The following is a 23032-nucleotide window of genomic DNA, read 5'->3' as shown; positions in this document are numbered from 1 at the left end:
ACCTCAAAATACAGTAGTTTAGTTGGTGCTTAAGCTTTTCTTAATCCTCCAGCTGCTGTTCTGCGGTGGCGTGCCAACACCGTGTGTGGACTCGAAGGAAGACCTGAAGACAGAGTTCACGAGTTTTAACCGTGGTAGATGATGTGAGAAGGCTGACTTTCAGTTTCACGTAAAATGTCTCTGTTTCAGCACCTGACATTGCGTCAGTGCGTAGTTGAAATTAATTCCTGGATTCCAGGGTCCTTCCTGCTGGTTTTTGATGATGTGCTCATTTTGGCAATGTTGCAGGAAGCGAAGATACCATTCCCGTCGCATTCAGCGGGATGTGATCAAGAAGAGAGCCCTGATTGGGGACGACGTTGGCCTGACATCCTATAAACACCGACATTCCGGTAGTTGCCTGCTCAGCTCTTGGGTAGACACATATTTGGCTCCCGAAATCATATTTTTATTCTTAATACAGTCTGTTAAGGTTCCAAACTTTATCATCCTCTCTTCCTTGCCCTCACCCTCTGCCAACATATAGGAAAGTAAGTCAAGTCACAGTTAATTTTAAATTGCCCGTGCAATGAAGTCAAATGATTTTATAAAAGCTGTTCTAACAGTAAAGGCCAAATGTGGGAAAAATTAAAACTTCTCCTAGGAATCTAATTTTTCTATTAATATCAAAGCTGCATGGAAAAGATTTTGTTAATTATTTTGTCAGATTAGATGGTTTTATCATTCCTTTGTCTGATGATGAAAATAGGCTGCTCCGTCTAGTGTTCTGTGCTTGTCGGCTTGTGCGTGTGAATGCCTCCCTCAAGTGGGATATCGTGACTTGGGTTTCGTTTTGTTTTTTCCTTTTCCTTTTTTTTGCTCTTCCTCTCTGTCTCCCTTTCCCCTCCCTCCCTTCCTTCCTTTCTTTTGGTGCTTATTGTAAAAGAACCATTTTCATTATGTTTTATAAAATTTGTTTTTATTTTGAACCTAATCTCTGAAATATTCTACATGCTTGGTAGAACTAGCCAAGTCAGTGTAAAAGATGGAATAACACACATATGCATTTATCATTGTCGTTGAGACAGGGAGAGGTGAAATCTACACATTTTAATTAGAATATCCAAACTTGTATATTTGTCTTTTTTTTTTTTCTTCCTTTTTACCGCCTCACCTGTGACATATGGATGTTCCCGGGCTAGGGATCAAATTGGAGCTGCAGCTGCTGGCCTGCGCCACAGCCACGGCAACACCGGATCTGAGCTGCATCTGCAACCTACATCGAACCTTGCAGCAACTCTGGATCCTTAACCCACTGAGTGAGGCCAGGGGTTGAATCTGCATCCTCATGTAGACTGTGTCAGGTTCTTAACCTGCTGAGCCACGATGGGAATTCCAAAATATGCATCTTAATGCGTATATTTTTTTGTTACACAGTTAGGCTTTTCCAATTTCATTTACTTTTAAGATAGTTTCCTTGTGTAATCTTTATATTCGTAGCAAAGAACTTAAAAAGTAAATTGCCTCCAATTCCAGCACTTCAAGATAACTGATTTCTTTTTACATTTTCCCTATTTGTCTCCTTTTCACAGTAACTATTGTAATAACTGTCATGGACATATATTTCATATTCTACTTCTTCTTCCACTTCTAAGCATTTTCCCCTGACCTTTAAAGGTGCAGCTGAGGCTCATTTTTCGTGGTGGTGATCTTCTGTAGAGTCACCATCATCATCGAAGTAGCAAATGCTGAACTGTTCAGAGCCTGGACACACCCTTTTCATCAAATGATCAGTATATAACCTTGTTTGATGTGTATTTCTATTTAAAAACACCTTATTTTATACATATTCCTGATTCACTAATGTTGGACCCGTGGCCAACAGCACTACAACTTACGCTTGAACAGAGCTTATCAAAAACATGTATTTTCTCCATAAGGCACATCATAGTTTTTCTGTGCTTAGGAATACTAGACAGCTTTGGAACTATGCTCTGAGGCTTTTTGTTTGTTTTTGTTTTTTTAGGGCTGCACCCATGGCATATGGAGGTTCCCCAGTCTAGGGGTGGGATCAGAGCTATAGCCACCGACCTGCACCACAGCCACAGCCACGCAGGATCCGAGCCACGTCTGCGACCTACACCACAGCTCATGGCAATGCCAGATCCTTAAGCCACTGAACGAGGCCAGGGATTGAACCTGCGTCCTCATGGATACTAGTCAGATTCATTTGCGCTGAGCCATGACGGAAACTCCCTGCAGGCTATTTTAAACAGGGAAATCACCAATAAAAGCCACAAAAGCGTTAATAAGCACTCTCTAGACTGCAAAAAGGACACTTGTTTACAGTGTGAGAGATGAAACAAAAGATAGGACAGGGCCTTGTTTGCCCACAGTTGGGAACATGCATGGCTGGTACCTCAGATATTTTGCCTCTCCATGCATGCCCACAAATGACTACAAAAGCACCATGGGTATTGATTCTGGGGTTCTGAATAAATCTGGTAAATTCTCAGATATAGAATCTGCAAATAATGGTGATGAACTGTATTTTAGATAACTTTATAATATTTCATGAGGCTCTAGGTCATGCTTTTCCTAGATGTTCTTGTGTTGTAGGGATCAGAATGGTAACCGGAGTAGTATTTTTATTGATGATACTCCAGTAAACTCTTAGGATGGGAATCCCATCTTTTGAAAAGGTCACTGATGTAGAAGAGAGAAAATCAGACTTGTTAGTTTTAGCACTTGCCTAATGTATTTTGCTTAACTTCTTTAGGACTAGTGAATGTTCCCGAGGAACCCATTGAGGAGGAGGAGGAGGAGGAGGAGGAGGGGGAGGACCAGGACATGGATGCCGACGACAGGGTGGTGGTGGAGTACCACGAGGAGCTCCCAGCGCTCAAGCAGACCCACGAACGGAGCACATCTAGGCGGTCCAGTGCCAGCAGCTCAGACTCTGATGAAATGGACTATGATCTAGAACTGAAAATGATTTCCACTCCTTCACCAAAGAAAAGCATGAAGATGACCATGTATGCCGATGAGGTGGAATCGCAGTTGAAAAATATCAGGTAAACATATTTTCATTTGATTTAAATATCAATGATCGCCTTCTTAATGCCTCTTAATTTATAATCGTTCTTATCTGTTCTAAGTCCTTTGTAGAATTTGAGTAAAAGCATCGAACTTTTCCTCTTAATGTACAAGAAGTGATTCTTTTTGTAAAAACTGTAGACGGTAAAGAAAGTGAAATCACCTATCATCTCATCCTCTTCCTAGAGAACAACTGTTAGCATTTGGGTGGATGACGTTACTGCTAGTTTTATGGGTATTCATAACACATAGAGAAATTATAGATGTATTTCTGCAAAAATGAAGTTATGCTCTTTAAATTGTTTTGAAATAAGCTTTTTCCATATAATATACTGTAGTCATCTGCTATTTTTTCAGCTGTATGTAGTTCGTTGTTTGAAAGTGTCATGGTTTACTTAACCAGTCCCTTATTGATGGACATTTAGATGGCTGTTTTCTTACTATCGTACTGACTAGATAAATTCCAGTTATTGCACAAAGCAGTGTACATGTTTTCACGTGTGGTATTGCTGGAGTTCCTGTTGTGGTGCAGCGTGTTAGGATCCATGAGGATGCGGGTTTGCTCCCTGGCCTCATTCTGCAGTGCCCTGAGCCGCAGTGTAGGTCTCAGATGCGGCTCAGATCTAGCGTTGTTGTGGCTGTGGTGTTGCCGTGGCAGCTGCAGCTGCAATTTGATCCCTAACCCAGGAACTTCCACTTGCTGTGGTGTGTTCCCCCCCCCACAAAAAAAGTGTGGTATTGCTGAACTTCCTTCCAGAAAGGTTTTACTCACTCGCATTACCACCTCTCACCTACATATTTACCAACCTCTTAGGTATTGTCACTGTGAGTTTTGCTATTCATAGGCCCAAAAATATGCCTATTTTCATATGCTTTTCTTGGGTGACCATGGAACTGAGCAGATGCCTGAGGGCCGACGGCGTAGGCCCGGCTCAGAGGGCTGGAGGCGGGCGTGTTCTGAGTGCTCGTAGCGGTGTGTTTGGGAAAAGGGAAGAAAACACTGTGAAGCTGGTTTGTTTGTATGGCTTTGTTCACATGCTCACTTTCAGTTTTTAGAGAACTTCCCGATGGCTGCCAGAGTAAGGCTCGTCCCCTAACACAGTGGGAGGGGTCTTTGACAGAGACGTCTGCCTTTTAGAGAAAGGGATTGTAGACTCTGTTGTGTCTTGACCACAACCAGATCAGAGTCCGGGCGAGCAGGGGCCTCTGGCCCTTTGCCGGCCTCTCCGTGGCGTTAGTCCCAGGAGAAGGGGACTCGCGGTTACCTGCTCTGTGGACGCTCACAGATACCGCGTGTGGAAACCACTCCGGAAAACTCAGGGATCTGCTCACGCCAGCCGGCCTCTTTACAGCAGGCTCATCGTGACTTTTGTAAGCGAATAGTCAGTGGTGTGCGGTGTTTGTAAGTGAATGTCGGCCGTATCGGATGAGGTTTCTTCCACCGTGTGTGGGTTGTCGTGTTCGTGTCATTCCACAGCCGAGTTGGTTTACGAGGGCCCCTCCCCCGCCCTTTTTTTTTTTTCAAGGAACTCCATGAGGGCAGACACTCTATCCACAAGCAATATAAAAAACCGAATTGGTAACAAATTACCGCCTGAGAAATTTGCGGATGTCCGACATTTGTTAGATGAAAAACGTCAGCACACACGTCCACGGCCACCAAGCAGCAATACTAAAACAGGTATTGTTCCGTTGTGTTTCTGGGCTTCATTCTGAGTTCCAGAAAGGAATTCGGGGCAGGGATAGATTCTTGGATAAAATGTTATAATTTGTGGACCAGTTTAGTTGTGCTGTTAATCACTTCTAAATTTTAGGTTACGCATTGGGATTTTAGGACGTGAAATTTAATCAGACCTTTGCAGTACTGGCTTTCAATATTTTTGTCCCAAACAGTTATTCTACCCTGTATGTCATTGGTGTACTTTATACATAAGGACAGTAGAAATTAAGTTGGGTTGCGGTGTAAATGGTTAAGCATTTGAACTGGTTAGTTTATATGCGCAAACAGGCTTATAGTGAATCCTCGGCCCTGCTCGCTGTGTGCCAGGGCCAGGTGCCAGGAGCGTCAGAGTTCTGCAGGGGGTGCGAACTCATCATCAGAACGCAGATGGAAAGCAGTAGAGCCCCCATTCGGATAATTACACCCAGAGCAGAGGGGGGGACACTGTAAGCGGTGGCCTGTGGGAGCAGAGAGGGGCGGTCGGCCACCTGGGGGAAGATCTCTTGCGGGAGGCTTCTCAGAGGTCGTGGCTGTAGAGCGAGGCCTTGCAGAGGACGTAGGCTCTAAGTTGGCCAACCTGATTTTTTTGAGGTGGGTGGTAACATGATGTTCTCTCTGTTGCAGAAAGAACTTGGTGGCAGGGTAGGGTGCAATAGAGAGTTAAGTAAGAAGCAAGGACTGACCTAGGTCAGGGACAGTGGGGACAGGATTGATGGGAACGGCACACCGTGTCAAGGAAGACGACTCGGCCCTGGGAGGTGTGGCAGGAAAGGGAGAGAAGCCAAGGGGCTCAGGCCTGAGCAGCTGGCAGACGGGGACGCTGTTCTCGGAGAGCAGGATGAGTGAAAGGTCAGCACAGCCACTCCTGTCTGCCTTTTTGTTGTGCTGTTCCTGTGAGAGGGAGCTCAGGGGACAGGCAGATTTCCTGGACCGAAGGCGGGGGTGGGAGGCAGTGGTTACAAGACAAACCAATCTCATTTGGGACATACTCCTTTGATCCTTTGCTTTTTGTCAGGCTCATTACATTTATTGTAAAATGTAATAGTTTTATTGAGAACTTCTTATATGTTTAAAGACTGCAGCTTCCACCCTGAGGGAGCTCGCAGTATTTGTTGTTAGTTGAAATGTTTATAAACTATTTGCTCTGCTTAATTCTACTTTACTTATTTATTTGTTTTTTTGTCTTTTTAGGGCCGCACCCATGGCATGTGGAGATTCCCAGGATAGGGGTCGAATGGGAGCTACAGCTGCCCGCAACGTGGGATCTGAGTCTCTTCTTTGACCTAACGCCGGATCCTTAACCCACTAAGCAAGGCCAGGGATCGAACCCATGTCTTCATGGATACCAGTTTGGTTGGTTAACCGCTAAGCCACGACAGGAATTCCATGCTTGATTCTACTTTTAAAAAACAAACACACACACAGAAAGCAGTCTATTCTGTCTCAGAAATTCCTTTCTGGAGCAGTTGGCCTAGATTTTTTTCCCTATTTGAGCCCCCGGGGGTTCTCATTCGAGTTTTGCTGGGGGGGTGGGTCCAGGCTGACTGTGAAGAGGGAAGGCTCTTAGAAGCTTGGTTGTGTCGGGTCCCATGCCTTTACTCGGGGAGATTTGCACCAGGACCTGTAGAGACCTCGGGGTGAGTACAGACAGCAACGCATACGCCTGTGGCCACCGTAGTACTTTGTGTTTTCTTTTTGTAGATATACGCCAGCGATTAGGAAAAAGACCATATTCTCCAGAAAAGCCTTTTAGTAGTAATCCGGTCGTTCGGAGAGAGCCCTTTTCTGATGTCCATAGTAGGCTCGGCGTTCCCAGGCAAGACGTTAAAGGCCTCTACTCGGATACTCGGGAGAAGAAATCAGGTTGGTAAACACTTGAAAGTGATGGGCGTGGGAGTTGGGTCAGGGCAGAGACACCGAGGGCGAGCGTGGAAACACTCGCTGTCAGAAGGCAGGAAAGAGCGTAAGACAAGAATAAATTATTTTTCCTCTTCCGTTATAATCATTGTCATCCACGCCATCATCGTAATGATAACAATGGGAAATACAGAAAATGGAGAAAAAGAAAACCCACCCCTGATTCTTTCTATTTAGCGCATGGTTTCATAGATGCTATTCCAGTCTTTGCCTGTATACATGTCCTGCTCTGTTCCTGCGGCATTTTTTTAAGCTATTTATTTATTTATTTATTTTTGTTTTTTAAGGCCACACCCATGGCATATAGATGTTTCCAGGCTAGGGAGTGGAATCAGCTGTCATCCTACACCACAGCTCACGGCAACACCGGATCCCTGACCCACTGAGCGAGGCCAGGGATCAAACCGAATCCTCGGGGATACTAGTCAGATTCATTTCTGCTGCGCCACAACTGGAACTCCTGTATCATCTTATCATAGTCATTTTTCCACATTGTTGTTGTCTTTACAAGTAAAACTTTAAATTGTCTTAGAGTGTGACTATCCTATGGAATTCAAAACATGTATTTCTCTATTAAATATCAATATTTTTTAAATAATGGAGTTCCCTATTGGCTCCGTGGGTAAAGGATCCAGCTTTGTCACCACTGTGGCTCTAGTCACTACTGTAGTGCGGGTTTGATCCCTGGCCTGGGAACTTCAGCATGCCACAGGTGTGGCCCAAATAAATAAAGTGATAAAGAACAGAACAAAATAAAATTTAAAAAAAAGTAATGAAGAGTGGTCAGAATCTGAAAGTTTACAGAGAGCATAGCAGGCCTGTCAGTTTGCCCAAAGTCTTACCTGGGAATGATCTGGAATGGCCCACTCCTGGCAGAATGAAGTTGTGCACAGCATGGGGAGTCTCCCCGGGAGAGGGCAGGTGTAGCATAAGCAGGCTCCCAGGCGATTCTGTGTGGCTAGCGTGGGAAGCACATATCCGCAAGCCGTGAGAGTCTCCTGCTGGGTCCAGTCCCCTCGGTCTACACCGCACCAGAGAAATGAGGCCGTCTGCCCAGGTCTGCATCGTGGTTGCAAGTGCCACAGATCCCCCCGTGTTTCTTGCATGTCAGGTGTTGACAGTAGCCCTGTTTCTCAGCATCGACTACCAGAGCTGAAATGCCTTCTCACCCAAACAGGTAGTTTATGGACTCGCTTAGGATCTGCAACCAAGACCAAAGAAAAGAACACGAAGAAAGTGGATCACAGGACGCCCGGCACTGAGGAGGATGACTCGGAGCTGCAGAGGGCGTGGGGGGCTCTGATTAAGGAGAAAGAACAGTCTCGCCAAAAGAAGAGCCGGTTAGATAACTTACCATCTCTCCAGATTGAAGTTAGTCGGGAAAGCAGCTCTGGTTCAGAGGCAGAGTCATGATGCCGTTGGAGCCAAGGCAGCTGCCCCAAAGCCTGCCGTCCTTGCGCTGGGTGGGGCGCGCAGGGGGACCCCTGCCTGCGGGCATTGGCGCCCCTTCGTCTTACACAGTCACACCCGCTCTTGCTCCATCAGCAGGACATCCTAAGAATGTGACGTGTTTTGAAGGGCATCTCTCTCATCTTTTGCTGCAGATGTTATAGTTCTGGGCCCTCGGTTCTTTTCCCGCCGCCCCACAAGCTTTACCCTTTGAGGAAAAGGCAGCCCTCCAGATTTTGTAGACATTTTTCTTAATATTTTTAACATTGTGTCTTTTAAAAGAAATGTTTTACACAGTTCATCCAAAGAGCAGAGAACTGAACTTCTCACTATTGCCTTGGCCCTGACAGCTGTTCCCAGCACCCTTTTCTCAAGAAAAGTCAATTCCCAGGTGCTTATTGGACAGCCTTCGAGGGGGAAGATGAGGGAAGCTGCCAGCTCACCCTTCCAGGACCCTAGTGTGGGGGCCGAGCCTCATGGACCTGACCTCAGAGGTGCACCAGTGCCGCCAGGTAGACAGAGCTGCAGCGTCGATCGCGCCTCATTCCTCCCTGGGGATTTATTTCTGTTAGGGCCTCGGTAGCGCTCCGCGTGAAGCGAAGATCAAGTTCAGTGCTCTGGGATTTTTAGGAACAAAAACTGTGACTTCTGGATTGGGGATGGATTTTTGTGCTAGGGGTGGGGTCATGGGTTAATGTTGAACAATTTTTAAGTCTGTATTATGTTTAAAAATATTAATGATTTAAAAGTTAAGATTTTTAATTTTATATGTGAAAATACTTCCTGTTGGCTACAAGGGAAGCTCCAGTGGTGTCTTCTTATGTGCTGTTAAATATATATTCTATACTTGGGAAGAAGGCAAGGAGAGGAGTCTCATTATTTTTAAATGATCCAGCTGTATAGTCTGTACATAGGGCTCAGCTTGTTTTTTGGCCACTGTAGGGGGAAGAAGCTAAGGTGGGAATTTGTTGTTTGTTATCACTTCAGAAGTGATGCAGTGCTGTTTATTCTTTCTGTCTCCAAGTTCTAGCGCCTGAAGACATCTTCAGAACTGACAAGTAAGGTAATGGCTATAGAAATGGTAGTTCCCCTATTTCTAAACTGCTTGGATTGCTTTGCCTTGAAAAGGCAGTCGTTTCTTTTGTCTCCCTGTCTGATTTTTATTTTGAAGTACGTGGTGTTTGTGTTTCTCTGCCAGCTAAATAAGAGTGCTTTACTTTGATTCAGTAGCGCTTAAGAGTTACTGAGAATAATCCTTTGTCCCTTTTGTGACTCCTCGCCTGTCTGGAGTGTTCCTGCAGCTCAGGGTTCGAGAGATCTTTGCTCGTGTCTGAGCCAGTGGTCACACTGCGAGTTAGTTGCCCCGGGGTGTGACCGAAGGCAGAAGGAAGGCTGTTGTGAATAGAAGGAGGGGCTGTGAGAGCTCAGGGTTCGAGAGATCTTTGCTCGTGTCTGAGCCAGTGGTCACTGCGAGTTGGTTGCCCCGGGGTGTGACCGAAGGCAGAAGGAAGGCTGTTGTGAATAGAAGGAGGGGCTGTGAGACTTGGGAGCTGCCGCAAAAACTCAGTTGTCAACATTTGGTTGGTTAACCCCCTTTTTGCCCCTCCCTGTAGGGAGGTTAGAGAGTGTAACTGTATGTTTGAGCTTTCTAACAGGATTCTCGGAAAGCACTGGTTCTGGTTTCTCTGCCTCTTGAGACCTAAGGTTTCTGAGCTCTTCGCCCGTGAGGCAGGCAGCTGAGAGCCAGGTTCTTAAGGAGGCGGCAGGAGTTAGGGGGTTGGTCACGTGAGAAGCGCAAGCGCCTGAATCAGAGACCTGGACACCACCCCCCGGCTCTGCTCCGTGGGCCTGCGTCTCAGCTCCCCTTCTAGAAAACGGATGGGCTGGTACCAGAGCTGCTGGCTCTCTGGGTGCATCCATGGTGGTGTGCTCTTCCCGGAGCTGTGGCTGCAGCGGGCTGGCCAGCACCCCTGTCCGCGGCAGGTGGAGGGAGGGTCAGGGAGACAGCTGAGGGTGTGAGTTGGGGGCTGGGCAGGGGCTGACCCCCATCCCGTTGCAGCCTCTGAGTCTCCTAGAGAAAGAAAGGTGTCCCCGTGGTCAGGGTCCCCGCTGACATGCTCTGCGGTGTTCAGAAAACATCCCTTCTTAGACTCTCTCGAGTTTCCCAGGCATGACCTTTCCCCACCGTTTGTCCCAGAGCCTTTCAGCCTTCACCAGTCCCCTGGCAGAGGCCAAGGAAGTCTTTCAGGAAGGGTCGTGGTGTGCAGTTAAAAGTCACCTAACGGAGAAAAATGCCCACCTCGGCAGCCTTGCAGTTCTCAGAAACACGTAGCACCGTGAAAATCACCTTTAAAGATGGTAAGATTATTTCCCCAAATTCTTGGCCTCGGCCTCTCACTCTCCAGCCCACACTCAGGCTCTCAGGTCTTGCAGCATCTTCCGCTGCTCTGGATGCCCAGGGCCTTTCTTTGGGGTTTGGAGCAAGGATGGACAGTCGGGGCAGTCCCCTGGCCGGGCGCTCCTCGCGTGAAGGCGACAGGGCTCCGCACTTTTCTCTCTTCCTTTTGGTCTTTACACAGGAGATTATAGGTACGTTTTTGCTGCTTCGTAATACTTGCAGATATACCTCATTTCCGTTTTCCACTCTCCCTCTTGGGAGAGCTGGCGGAGCCCGCGGCCAGGTGGAAACTCCTCCCCTGGCCCCCTCTGGTCTGCTCCCTTGAATCCCACCCCCTGTCTTGCGTCTTCACTGGTTCCTCTGCCCTGTCTCTCCCTCTCTGTTCTGCATGCCGCAGCCAGCGTGAACTTTGGTGTCCGCAGCTGTATGAAGATAGAATTTCACCCAGAGCAGTTCACCCATTTCACGTGTACGCTTCGGTGGCCTTTAGTATATTCACAGAGTTGTGCGGCCCCATCATTAACTGTAGATTGTTTTCATCACCAAAATGAACAAACCCTGTACCATGAGCAGTGCCCTATTCCCTTTTTCTCCTTGGCAACCAGTTTTGTCTCTGTGGATTCGCCTGTTCTGAACATTTCATAAAAGGGGAATCATATGCTTTGTTGGCTCCTTGTGACCGGCTTCTTTCACTGAACATACTTCAGGGTTCTTCCGTGTTGTAACGTGTCTCAGTACCTCATGTTGGTTTTATTGCCCATTGTACAGATACACCATATCTCGTTTATCCGTTCATCAGTTGAGAGACAGTTGGGTTGTTTCTGCTTTTTGGCTATTATGAATAATGCTGCTAAAATTCACACACAAGTTTTTAGACAGATATTTGTTTTCATTACTCTGGGGTTTGTATATGGAGGAGTGGAATTGCTGGGTCATATGGTAACTCTCTTTAACCTTTTGAAGAACTGCCAGACTGTTTTTCCAAAGGGTTATTTTTTTTCCCCCTCTGCTATGTTCTTCCACATCTTCATCAACACTTGTTATTTTCTGATGTAAAATTGGTCTCTGGTTAGGGTTTCGATTTGTGTTTCCCTGATGGCTAATGATACCAGACATCCTTCATTTGGTTTAGGAAGAACATCCTGTAAGAAGGTTTTTCCTGTTTCTCCTCTGCCTAAAACCTTTCCGAAGCTGCGCCGTTGCTGTTGGGGTGAATTCTGAACTCCTTTGCCAGGTCGCAAGGTTGGTCGGTATCAGCTGGTTCTCGCATCCTCCCTGCTCTCTCCTCACCAGCTCCCTAGGCCCCTTTCAGGCCCTCCAGCCTCCCAGACTCTGCTCCTTGCTATTCCTCCCCTCATGGAGATGCACACACAGGCCCTCTTCTCTCTTCCTCATCCTCAAGGCCTTACGACCTCTTCAGGAAGCTACCGGCGCCTTCCAGAGCCGAGCCATGGGCCCTGCTGGGTGTCCCACAAAGGAGTCTCCTTACGTTCCAGGGTTAGCGTGTAAAGTCACGCCTAGGATAAAAACGGAGCAGAACCACGCTTCCTCTCGGGAACCCCGAGGAAGGTGCCGTGTGGAAGCCCACTGTCTCGAGGTCCGGGGTCGCCGGTTCCTGGCCACGTGGGAGTAGATCGTGGTGTCGTCTTTGGCTGAACGGCAGGAGAAGTGGCTGCCCTGCAGTTAGGGCCGTGTTGTGTAAGGGACACTGATTTGTAGGCATTAGACTCACATTCAGGTGAGCAGCTGGCTTGTGAAGAGGCTCCTGGGAGCTGAGACAGGCCACGGGAGCAACCCGGGCACCAGCCCGCGTCAGGCCCCCCTGCCTGTCCGTGCAGGGAGTGGAGGGACAGATGGATGGAAGGGCCCACTCGGCTTAAGGTTGTTCTCTTTTTCCCGAACTTTTTCAGACAAATACCATCTGTTTGCTCAAGTGAAATGTGTGTGGAATGCCAGATCTGTTCTCGCCAAGCCTGTACACTGGATTGGAAGTCCCTGTTCCTGCCTCGTCGCTGTGCTAGACTGTGAGCTCCGTGAGAGCAGGGCCACATCTGGCTTGTCTGGGGAGGTCCCGAGTCCAGGTACCGCACTGGCACCTGGCAGGTCCCCAGCTGTGAATCCCGCAGCTGCAGGAACGGCTCCGACCTCCGAGGCCCCAGGGTCCTCCTCCGGGCCCATCCTCGTGGTCCTGCCTTGCACACACAACCCTTCATGTTCATGTTTGGATTTCTCTGCTAGCAGCCCTAACAAGCAGGCATCTCCATGTTGTTGTTTCTGTTCTTCCCACCAGGCCAGTCCAGAGTTGATGTTGCCTAGAAAGTGTTTAGTAAATGCATAAGTCGTGGTAACCCAACCCAGGACTGGTACCTTGTTTGCAGGCTAGTCTGCTTGAGAGGCAGGTTATTCACCACTGCATAAACTGTATTTACATAAGAAAGAATCTCACTAATTAGACCTCTGTAAAATTCAAATTTTGATGATTTGGCTGTATCTGAGCTGAAGCTTTTAACTCAGCTCTACAAGGATTTTGCTGGAGAGGCATGTAGCAGTCACATAGACCAGGATATTTTAGAAAGCATTCATCTGCCCTCAGGAGAGCAGGAAAGGAAGCTGGCAGGTGGATGAGAGGCCCCAAAGAGGGACCACTGGGCCAGGTCTTAGCATCTGATCCAAGGGGTCCGCAAAGTGGCAACAGTCCAAAGAAATAGGACTCGTTCCGGCAGCAGCTCTTTTGCCTAAAGTAGCCTTTCCACCCGCACGCGGGGCACTTTAAAAATTATGGTAAGGAGTTCCCATCTCAGCGCAGTGGAAACGAATCTGACTAGGAACCATATGGTTGTGGGTTTGATCCCTGGCCTTGCGCAGTGGGTTAAGGATCCGGCGTTGCTGTGAGCCATGGTGTGGGTCCCAGACACAGCTCGGATCTGGTGTTGCTGTGGCTCTGGCATCGGCCAGAAACTGTAGCTTCGATTCAACCCCCAGCCTGGGAACCTCCATATGCTGCGGGTGCAGCCCTAAAAAGACAAAAGACAAAAAAGTTACGGTGAAATGCTGACAGGCAAGTTGGATGAAAGGTAACAGCAGATGATGGCCTCACAGATTAATTGCTGCACAATAAGTTTGACGTGTAAGTATTTGGTTTTCAGTCTTACATAACAAGGAGTAAATTAGAATTTAAATGATTTTTTTCTTTGAACCAAAAGGGCAGAATTTCTTTGATAATTGTGAGAACAGCATACTGGCTTCGAGGCAGACTGTTAACGTAATCTGACCAACAGTAATGTAGGCCTTTTCTTACATGTTCATAAAATAAATCTTAGAAGAAGAAAAAGTACTGCAGCATTTTTTAAAAAATGAAATTCTATGAACATTTCACGGAACTTTGATGTTTCTGGGAGCAGTTAGGGAAATGCTGCCCCAAAACCTTACTTTAGAGAGTTGTGAGCTTTTGCTGTGCTGGGTGTGAACCCACCAAAGTCAGCACCAGTCCCGGGGTTCTCGCCTGGTTTTGTTGGAGCCATTCCAGAGGCCCTCTTTGGAGGACGGTCTTTAGTAGTGGAGACTCGGTGTTACCTCAGACGGGCGGTCACCCCTGCTCTGGCGCAGAATAGATGAGTGAGGACACGAGGCCACACCACTGGCAGGAGAGGTGCCGTGGCCTTCCTGCCCCCTTCTGGGCTGTCGTGATGTGTTCCCCCTTGTTACTGGCAAGGGTTCCTCAGAGGGTCTGTGAGCAGGAGACAGCACTTCTTGCTCAGGGACCGAGTCTTGGGGGGTGGTCAGATAGGGTGGCAACTGGGATCGGGCCTGGAGCCTGGGAGACTCGTTCTGTCTCATCTATAGACTGGAAAAGACTAAGCAAGTGTCTTCACTCCTGGGGACCTTTTGGGAGGTGGGGACACTGCTCAGTCCACGGCACCCAGTGATGCAAGGATCCCGGGATGTGTTCGTGGAATAAGATCCCTGCTTTTTAAATCTCAGGTACCGGGAGGGATTTAGACCCATGGATCTGAAGACAGTAGGGTGTGTAGTTGTTCAAGGCCCCTGCACGGGAGGAAACAGAGCTGTTTGAGTCCCAGTTCAGCCACTTAGCAGCCACATGGCCGCGGGCAAGTGACTTAACCCCTTTCCGTGCCAGCCTCCTGACCTGTGGAAGCAGGATGGCCAGGTAGGGTGGCTGTGAGGATCGGAGGCGGGCTCGCGTGCAAGGCCCCGATCTGCGTTCCCTCCTGACTTGGTCGGTGGGGGATCTCTGCTGCTCTGCGGTCTTCCCCGGCGCCCCTTTGCCACCCTGTCCTCCCCTGCAGCCCTGTCTCTTGTCTCAGTGCCTCTTCCCAATGCCCTCTTCCCAGCTTCTTAGGACTCAGACGGCAAGTGGGTAACTAGAAACATCTCCAGCATCCGAGGGCCACGAGGCAGGGTGCTGAGTGTTGACATCGTGCTTTTGACGCTCAAGACGAAGCAGTTTGCCCTTTTATCTCGTGCTGGACGTGACCTCTCCACCCCCCGACTTTAAAGCCTCCCCCTTCTCTCTGCCGTGAGCTCTTTGAGAGTTACGTCCCGTCTCCCCTGAATATCTTCGTGTGCATTTGCTAAGAACAAGGACATTCTCTCCTATAACCGGAGTGTTGTCATCGGTTCAGGACATGTGTACTTTTTACCCCATTGGCACAGCCGCATCTGATCTGTGGTTTCGTGTTTCAGCTTTGCCAGCTGCCCAATAAATTTTTTTTTTTTTTTTTTTTTTTTGGTGCCTTTTCTAGGGCCACTCCTGCGGCATATGGAGGTTCCCAGGCTAGGGGTTGAATCGGAGCTGTAGCCGCCGGCCTACGCCAGAGCCACAGCAACTCGGGATCCGAGCCGCGTCTGCGACACACACCACAGCTCACGGCAATGCCCAGATCCTTAACCCACTGAGCAAGGGCAGGGACCGAACCCGCAACCTCATGGTTCCTAGTTGGGTTCGTTAACCACTGTGCCACGACGGGAACTCCGCAATAATGTTTTCAAAGCAGTTTTTTTGCTGGTCTCGGATCCAATCCAGGATCACACACTACATTTAATATCCTCTCTCTCATCTCCTGTATCTGGACCAATTCCTTTGCTTTTTATGAGAGTGACGTTTTTGAAGAGTTCAGTCCAGTTATGTTGTAGAATACCTCCCAAGTTGGTCCTTGACAGAACGTTTAACGTAAACTAAGTCAGAGCCATTTTCACATTCCTTTTAGATACATGTGTAGTTGCTGAATGCCCAGCCTTGTGCTCAGCGCTGTGAGCCGGGAGCGATGCACAGCGCAGCCTGGCTCTGCCTTGAGGCCTTCATATCTGGGTTTGTGGGGACAGCAGTTACCATCAGAAGAGGCCCCTGTGTGTGCATGACTAGGGGTCTGCCATGCTGGCACCCACAAGCTTGGAAAATAGATCTTAGGTGGATGCAGGAGGAGTCAGCATTCTGGAAGTCTCTGAAGATGCTGGAAATGCCCTGCTCCTGTTACAGTGTCCCCTCGCCGGCCTCACCTGGCTTCCTGAGAGGTCCAGAAGTTCACACTCCAAACCGACGTCCTGCTTCTCTCAGAAACCTGCAGCGGCCCACGGGCCTGGTCCTCGCCTGGCCCTGCTGCCGCTGCTCTGCTCTGCGGCCTGGGGCTGCCCCCTCCTGCTGGGGGCCAGTGCCCCAGAGTGTGGGGAGACAGCCAGGACCTGGGCCTGTGATGAGGGTAAGTCGCCTTGGGATGGTCTCTTCCTTGTGACCTGGTGGGTGACTCCCCAGACCTTCGGAGTTTCAGCTGTGTCACTTCTCTGTTGGCTGGCACACAGTGTGAAAAACACTGCCTCGTAATGTCTATTCAGACAACTGTGTGACATCAAGGAGCTCTCCATGCTGGCTGCAGGGGTTTGGTCAGACCTCAGCAAATGATGCAAGAACGTTGTACGTAACACCCATCTTTACAGGCCGTTGGTCAAGCAAGCTTTCACTGTGAGGGAGACACAAAACAAAATTTTCATCTAGTCAGTAAGTCAACACCATTGTCTGCTGTGTTTTCACACTTGTTTTAACTTTTTTTTTTTTTTTTTGCTTTTTAGGGCCACACCTGTGGCATATGGACGTTCCCAGGCTAAGGGTCATATCAGAGCTGCAAATGCCAGCCTACCCCACAGCCACAGCCACACAGGATCTGAGCCTCGTCTGCGATCTATGCACCACAGCTCACGGCAGTGCCAGATCCTTAAGCCACTGAGCAAGGCCAGGGATCGAACCCACATCCTCATAGTTATTAGTCAGGTTCGTAAGCCATTGAGCCACAACAGGAACTCCCTGTCTTAACACTTGTGAAGTGCTTTCCCTGGGGATGGAGACACTCATATGAGAGAGACATAGAGTCCTCTGCCTTTTTGATGGTACATTAATGAGAGAAAATTGAAAATTCGGTTCCTCGGGGACTCGTGACATTTCAAGGGCTCAGCTGCCAGGGGTGGCCAGTGCTGGACCGTGCTGGACCGTGCCGACCTAGGCCCTCGTTACCGAGTTCTGGGGGCAGCCCTGCGCTGCTCTTCCAACAAACCGTCCGGGAAGCAGGGGTGCAGGAGAGACTTCCTTCTGCGACGGACATGGTCACACAAGGAAAACTTGACAGATCGTGAAGCTGACACTTAAATCTGACTGCAGGGTGTTGGCAGTATGTCCTCTGGGCTGTGGGTTGGCTCAGAGCCGTGCTGAAAGGTGTCTGGAATGTCAGATGTCAGCTGTTCCGGCAGCCCAGAGCTCTGCTGCGTTAGCTCCAGCATCGTGGTCCTGTGGTCAGTGCTGGTTTTGGTTTTGTTTTGTTTTGTTTTTTAATTGTATTGGACTAGAGGTGACTTAGAATGTTGTGTTAGTTTCAGGTGTGTAGCAAAGTGAATTAGTTATAGGTATGCCCACTTTTTTTTCTGATATAGGTTATTACAAGCTGTTGACTAGATTTCCCTGTGCCGTGCAGTAGGTTCTTGTTAATTTTCTATTTTATGCAGTTGTGTGTTTGTTATTCCCATCCTCCTCATTCTTCCCTCCCCACCACGTTTCCCCCCATGGCCAGATTTTAAAGAGAACACATGGAGTTCCTGCTATGGCTCAGCAGAAGCAGATCTGACAACTATACTCTGGTTCGATCCCCGGCCTCACTCAGTGGGTTAAGGGTCCGGTGTTGCCGTGAGCCATGGTGTAGGTTGCAGACGAGGCTCGGATCCCACGTTGCTCTGGCTGTGGTGTAGGCTGGCGGCTACAGCTCCGATTCAACCTTAGCCTGGGAACCTCCATGTGCCGCAGGTGCAGCCCTAAAAAGAAAAAAAAAAAATTGGAGCCAAAGCTGAATTGAGAGAGTGGTTCAGTCTCGGGTCTTTCCTCTCTTACCTGGCCCCCCACAGTCTCAGGGCCTCAAGGGGGCAGGCCAGGTGCAGGAGCCGTTTCCAGCTATGGCGACGCTTCCTGTGAGAGGGACCCTGGGCTGAGGGATGTGGTGGTGGGTTCTGGGGCCGGGGCTGGGACTCACCTAATGGATGGTAGACAACGGCTGGATTAATACTGTTCCTGCACCTCGAACATCAGCTGAGCACGTCCAGCCCTGTTCCCAGGCCAAGCCTGGGCTCTCGGTTCCGTGAGCAGAGTGTGGGTGATGGGGCAGGGCTGGCAGGTGTCTCTAGGCTGCCAGGACCCAGCCCACAGCTGCTGAGTCAGCCACGCAGCCAACTGTGTAGAGTGGGGCGTCTGTGTCTACTTGAAAGCGCCTGTGGTCCTTGCCTGTGTGTGCACCTCTGTCCCCGCCTCCTGGCCGCCCGAGCCCAGGAGCTGAGGAGGGAAGCTGAGCAGGCTGAGGCCCACGCCACCGCCTCTGCTCCGGCCAAGATGTGGCTCTTCCACACTCTGCTCTGCATGACCAGTAAGTCAGCCTCGCCCCCTGCCCCGCAGGGCTGCTGTGCCCTCAGCACAGCCTGTCTGTCGTGTGTGTCTGGTGGGGCTCGGAGCCCAAGGTCGGAGAAAGTGTGGGGACGTCCCCCAGGAGACACTGGGACTCCGTGGGTCAGACCCCCAGGCTGGGAAGGGCCTCTGGGCTTTATTGGCTGCTGACAGCATGTGGCTTTGGACTCCAGAGCTTTGCCTCCTGTTCCTCCTGCCCCCTCCCCTCCTCGTGTGCGCCCTCTCCCCCGGCACCCACTCCAGGCAGCCCCTCAAGTTTGTGCCGAGCTTGTGCCCAGAGTGCGGGAGGTTGGCGGTGCCCACCCGCCCCGCAGCACCCCCTTGTCTTACAGACCTTCTTTTATAGACAGACCAGGGGTTTAGCCGAGGAGGGTGAGGACCCTGTGAGCAGGTGAGCGCTGACAAGAGACAGCGGGCCGTGCTGCTGGTACAGGGGGATCACATGGGAGACACCTGCTTCCTGTTCCTGACCTCTTCTGGTGTGTGAGCCGGCGTGGGGGAGGGGGCTGTCACACTCCCATGGAAGCCCCTTGGGGCCAAGCCAAGCCGGGAGCCTGCCCCTGCCCACCCAGCTCCAGGGATGAGGTTGAGCTTGGTCAGCCCCAGGGGCCTCCTGCACTGGTCAGCAGCTTGATGGAAGAATGCGACTGGACGCCAGGCAGGTGTCGTTTCAGGGGTCCTGGGAGCCCGAGTTCTCTCTAAGGATCGGTTGGGGGCCAGCAAGGGGGTGGCTGAGAGCCGAGGCCGTGGGGGAGGGGGCTCAGATGTAGCACCCACCATGGTGCCAGATACCCAGCGGCAGGCCAGAGCACCAGCAAAGCACACATTTTGGACACCTTTTAATATTTGATATTTCAAAAGCATCAAAGTAGTCATCAAAACTTGGTTGAACTTCCTTTTCCTTATTTGAGTTTAGACTTCCCTTTATTTTCAGTTGCATGTGGTGTGTGGAGGAAGTCTCAGGCTTTTTCTGGCTTATGGCTTTGATCCCCCATCACCGAGAATGTCTAGAGGAGATGCTTAGACGAGACCCTGGTCCACCCCCTCCCAGTACGAAGGCGGGGACTGAGGCCAGGGTTACAAGCATGTATCTTTAGAAATGGGGCTCAAGCCCAGGCCTCTGCCCCCTCCCAGCTCTAAAATAACCACGGCCTGGGTCACTAACCCTGGTGTCTCTTTGGGCTCCTCATCTGTCTCCTGTGGCCTCTGGAAGGACCACTGCAGCACCGACTTTTGTCAGCAAGGTCAATCCAGATGACATTTATCAAACCCCTTCTGAAGCGAGGCACTTCCCAGGCAGATGGACAGCAGAGAGCAAGATGGAGCAGACTTGCCGTGAGGTGACTTAGCCCACGGCTTGGCTGTGCCATGGGCCGAGGGTGAGCGCAGGGCCCCAGTAGCTCCTGTCTGAATGGGAGAAATGGTGCTGTGACCGTTCTGCTCCAAGCTGTGAGAGCCCGAGACTTAGGGGAGGGACCAATCCTGAAGAGCTTCCTGGAGGAGGTGAGACTGGCGCTGAGTCTTAGGGGCTGGGGACAGTCTGAGAAAGTGACAAGGAGATTCTGAGGAGGGTGGAGGAACTCCTCAGACTGTGACCCCAGGCCCAGGGCCCTGTATCCTGTGCCCGCATCCTGGGCCTGGGCAGAGAATCTAGACCGTACCTGGCCTGACCCAAGTGCCTGCTATGGTGAAGTCCACGTCTCACCTGTGGGAGCCGATGAGATGATGTCAGTTGTCTAAGTGAGTCAGATGCAGATACACACACACACACTGAAACCCTGGAGCTGCCCATTTCGTTCTGCTGCCGTGCAGCCTGCTGTCCGCAATCTGCCTTCACCCCGACTCATTCCGTGACCACAGCCGCTCACTTCTCCTCCCCGGGTCTCAGAGACGGAGTCTGCTTCACATGTGTGAAGCAGGGAACCAATGCTGTGGGCTGGAAAAACCTCACAGTGGTGAAGGAGCCAGAAGTCCAGGGCCAGCTCTGCTGCTGCACCAACTGCAGGCAGCAGCCAAGACCCTACGGGGGAGCAGAAAGGTCACACCTTGTTCAGCCCAGGGCACAATCCCGCACCTAGGTGTGCAAATGTGTGATAGCAAACGTTGGTCCTTGTGGAAGGGCAACTAGTGTCCGGGGTGGCCCAGAGGCTGTGGGGGTCTTTGGCAAGTGCAGACTGGCGTCCGGGGGTGAGAAGGAGGCTTTCCGAGCAAGAGAAGCAGCCTGGACAGATGTGGGTGTGAGGAGTCTTTTGGTGCAAGGTGAAGGGAACAGAAGGCTGTCTGCTCTGATGTCGCCTGCCCCCCACAACCAGGACACGCTGGGCTCGGGGGGAAGCAGCCCGCACACACACACAATGACCCTCTATCCCCAGCCTGGGGGCCCGCTGATGATGCCTTCAGGTGACGCCCAGAGCCTGGGGAAAGGGCATTCCCGGCAGAGGCAGGACGGATGTGCAGTGCTGCGGGCCAGGCAGGTGTGAAGAGGAGGCCTTGTGGGAACCAGCCACCTCTCGCCTTCTCTCGGAGGCTGGCTTGTGGGGAGGAGATGGGCCGTGCAGGGGTCAGGCTGGGGAGGTGCAGAGTTGGGGTGGGGAGTTGGAGGGGCAGAATGCCAGGCTGAGAGAGCTCAGGCCTCACCCCCAGGGCAGTGGGAAGCCCAGCCGGCCTGGAGCCAGGTGGTGACAATGAGACCTGCCTGTTGTGTGGAAGGCAGAGTCCTGGAAGAAGGGGAGGGAGGGGCCAGTGAGGTGCCTGCTGCCCTCGGTCTAGGCCAGGGGGCCTGGCGGGAGGGCATGGGGAGGAGGGGACGCTTACGAGAAATTTAGGAGGCAAATCCACAGGCGCGCTTCACACAGCCCAGCGCAGTCTGCTCCAGACCTGCGAGCCGTGGTCATCAGGCAGCCTGTGAGGGGGGCTGGGGGGGAGGCTCAGGGTTGAGGTTTGGGCCGGAGACGGTGAGGTTGGACGTGAAAGGCCGAGACAGGTGGGCGGATGGTGAGCTACCCCACGGGACAGACAGCCTGAGGCCTGAGCCTTCCCCGCAGGCCTCGCCGGCTGCCCTGGCCTGGGTGTCAGGGTGGCGGAGTCTAGGCCCAGTTCTGCAGCTGGGCTCCTTGACTACATTCAGGCAAACCCTGTCCCCTGGGTTCCGCTTGCTAAACCCAGAACGCTGCTGGGAAAATGTACATTTAAAATGCCTGGTGCGGTCGGGGGGAGGAGCTGGAGGGGAGCAGTGGTGGCTGACAGGGTGGAGGGAGGCTCTGACTCAGGGGCCCGTGTGGCCGAGGACAGCTTGGGGGGGCAGCCCTGTGGGCGGTGTGGTGACAGACACTGGTTCAGAGGGTCTGTCACCTCCGACAGCCCGAGAAGGGGGCTTGAGACAGAGAACGTGACAGGGCCTCCCTTGTGGTTAGACCACTGACATTTAGCACCGTGTGCTGAGCCCCCCACACATCGGACGCCGCGCCCCGCATTGCCCCACTTTGTCTGCACAGCCCCACATCACAGGTGGGAAGACGGAGGCAAGGTGGCAGGCCCAAGGTCCTTAGGGGCTCTGTGGCAAAGTGAGGGTTTGAACTCGGGACAGCCTCCCTCTGGGGCTCATGCTCTTCGCTCAAAGTGGGAAGTGGAAAGGGAGGGGTGACCTGATGGAGGGGCCGGGGGGAGTCTGCTTGAGCAAAGCAAGCCATGCCTGGGAAAGCTCAGCAGACCTGGTGACACCCCTGTGTACACACACACGTCCTCACGCCTCCCCTGGGGTTCTCACTGACCTAATTACCAGCTCTCTAACCCAGAGCTCTGCCCCAGCTCAGTGAGCTGTTGGCACAACGGGGAACCTGCTCTGTGATTACAGCAACCCCTCAGCGCCTCCAGCTTTGACTAAAGGCTTTAGAATTAGACAGATCTGAGCCCCAGTTGCAGATTGTCATTTGCTGATGGGCCATGAACAAATCGCCCAACCTCTCTGAGCCTCAGCAGCCGAGTATAGCCCCTGGATGAGAGCAGGTGGTTCAGGAGGGTCTCATCTTAGCTCCTCCCCTTTCCCACCGCTCAGGGAACAAAGTGAACATGGGGGTGAGGAGGTGGAGGGCGGCGGTGAGGCATCTCTGACCCCTTCTGATGTTTCCAGGACACCTCATCTGGGCCTGGCCCTGCGCTGAGTGGGGCTTTGTGGTCGGGGGTGTCATGGGTGACTCAGATTAGATTATAGTTTTGGGGAGACAGACTTTATCACCGATCAGTCTGGCCCAGACATGATTAGTCAGAACCAGGCAGAGACACCACAGGATGCCAAAGGGGGCTCAGGGACCAGTGGCTCTGTCTCCTGGAGCAGGGAGAGCCTGAACAGGGCTCCAAAGGATGGGGTGGGAGATCGGGGAGGAAGGCATGCTGGGCAGAGGGAACTGCTTGTGCAAAGGCCCTGGGGTGGGAGGTGTGCGGATGTGTTCATGAAGTGGGGTCTAGAGCTGGAGAGCAGAGCTGGCGTAGGGGACACTGGGCAGGGCAGGGAGGTGCCACAGAA

At 51.2% G+C, this 23032-nt stretch overlaps 2 protein-coding genes across 7 annotated transcripts in view; both read left to right on the top strand.

Annotated features, from left to right (window-relative positions):
• Nucleotides 1-13890, top strand: part of NCBP3 (nuclear cap binding subunit 3) — a 36887-nt gene extending 22997 nt beyond the window's left edge. The window contains exons 9-15 of one of the 5 annotated variants that reach the window (XR_014821571.1): nt 289-392; nt 2759-3053; nt 4602-4756; nt 6497-6662; nt 7894-8052; nt 8512-8673; nt 12470-13890. Coding sequence is in view for 3 of the 5 variants with exons in the window: in XM_084985537.1 (XP_084841663.1) it covers nt 289-392; nt 2759-3053; nt 4602-4756; nt 6497-6662; nt 7894-8052; nt 8512-8620 (988 nt within the window). In the remaining 2 variants the exon portion in view is untranslated. Of the gene's footprint in view, nt 1-288; nt 393-2758; nt 3054-4601; nt 4757-6496; nt 6663-7889; nt 9019-9185; nt 9305-12469 lie in introns of those variants that run through there. The other 4 variants (XR_014821570.1, XM_084985537.1, XM_084985536.1 and 1 more) reach the window with 4 other exon arrangements.
• A 4095-nt stretch (nt 13891-17985) lies between these two features.
• The window catches only part of ITGAE (integrin subunit alpha E), a 67721-nt gene continuing 62674 nt past the window's right edge, over nt 17986-23032 (top strand). Inside the window, exon 1 of one of the 2 annotated variants that reach the window (XM_021067683.2) lies at nt 17986-18472. In XM_021067683.2, the coding sequence (XP_020923342.2) occupies nt 18439-18472 (34 nt within the window). In that variant the 5' untranslated portion in view covers nt 17986-18438. The remainder of the gene's footprint in view (nt 18473-23032) is intronic. The other variant, XM_084985394.1, reaches the window with a different exon arrangement.

This window comes from Sus scrofa, chromosome 12 (assembly GCF_054392235.1).
Source record: "Sus scrofa isolate SSC_HxYL_T2T_F1_AM1 chromosome 12, Sscrofa_HxYL_maternal_Yorkshire_Landrace_v2.0, whole genome shotgun sequence".
Classification (NCBI taxonomy): Eukaryota; Metazoa; Chordata; class Mammalia; order Artiodactyla; family Suidae; genus Sus; species Sus scrofa.
The sequence above is the reverse complement of the archived record's forward strand: the minus strand, read 5'-3'. Positions and strand labels throughout refer to the sequence as shown.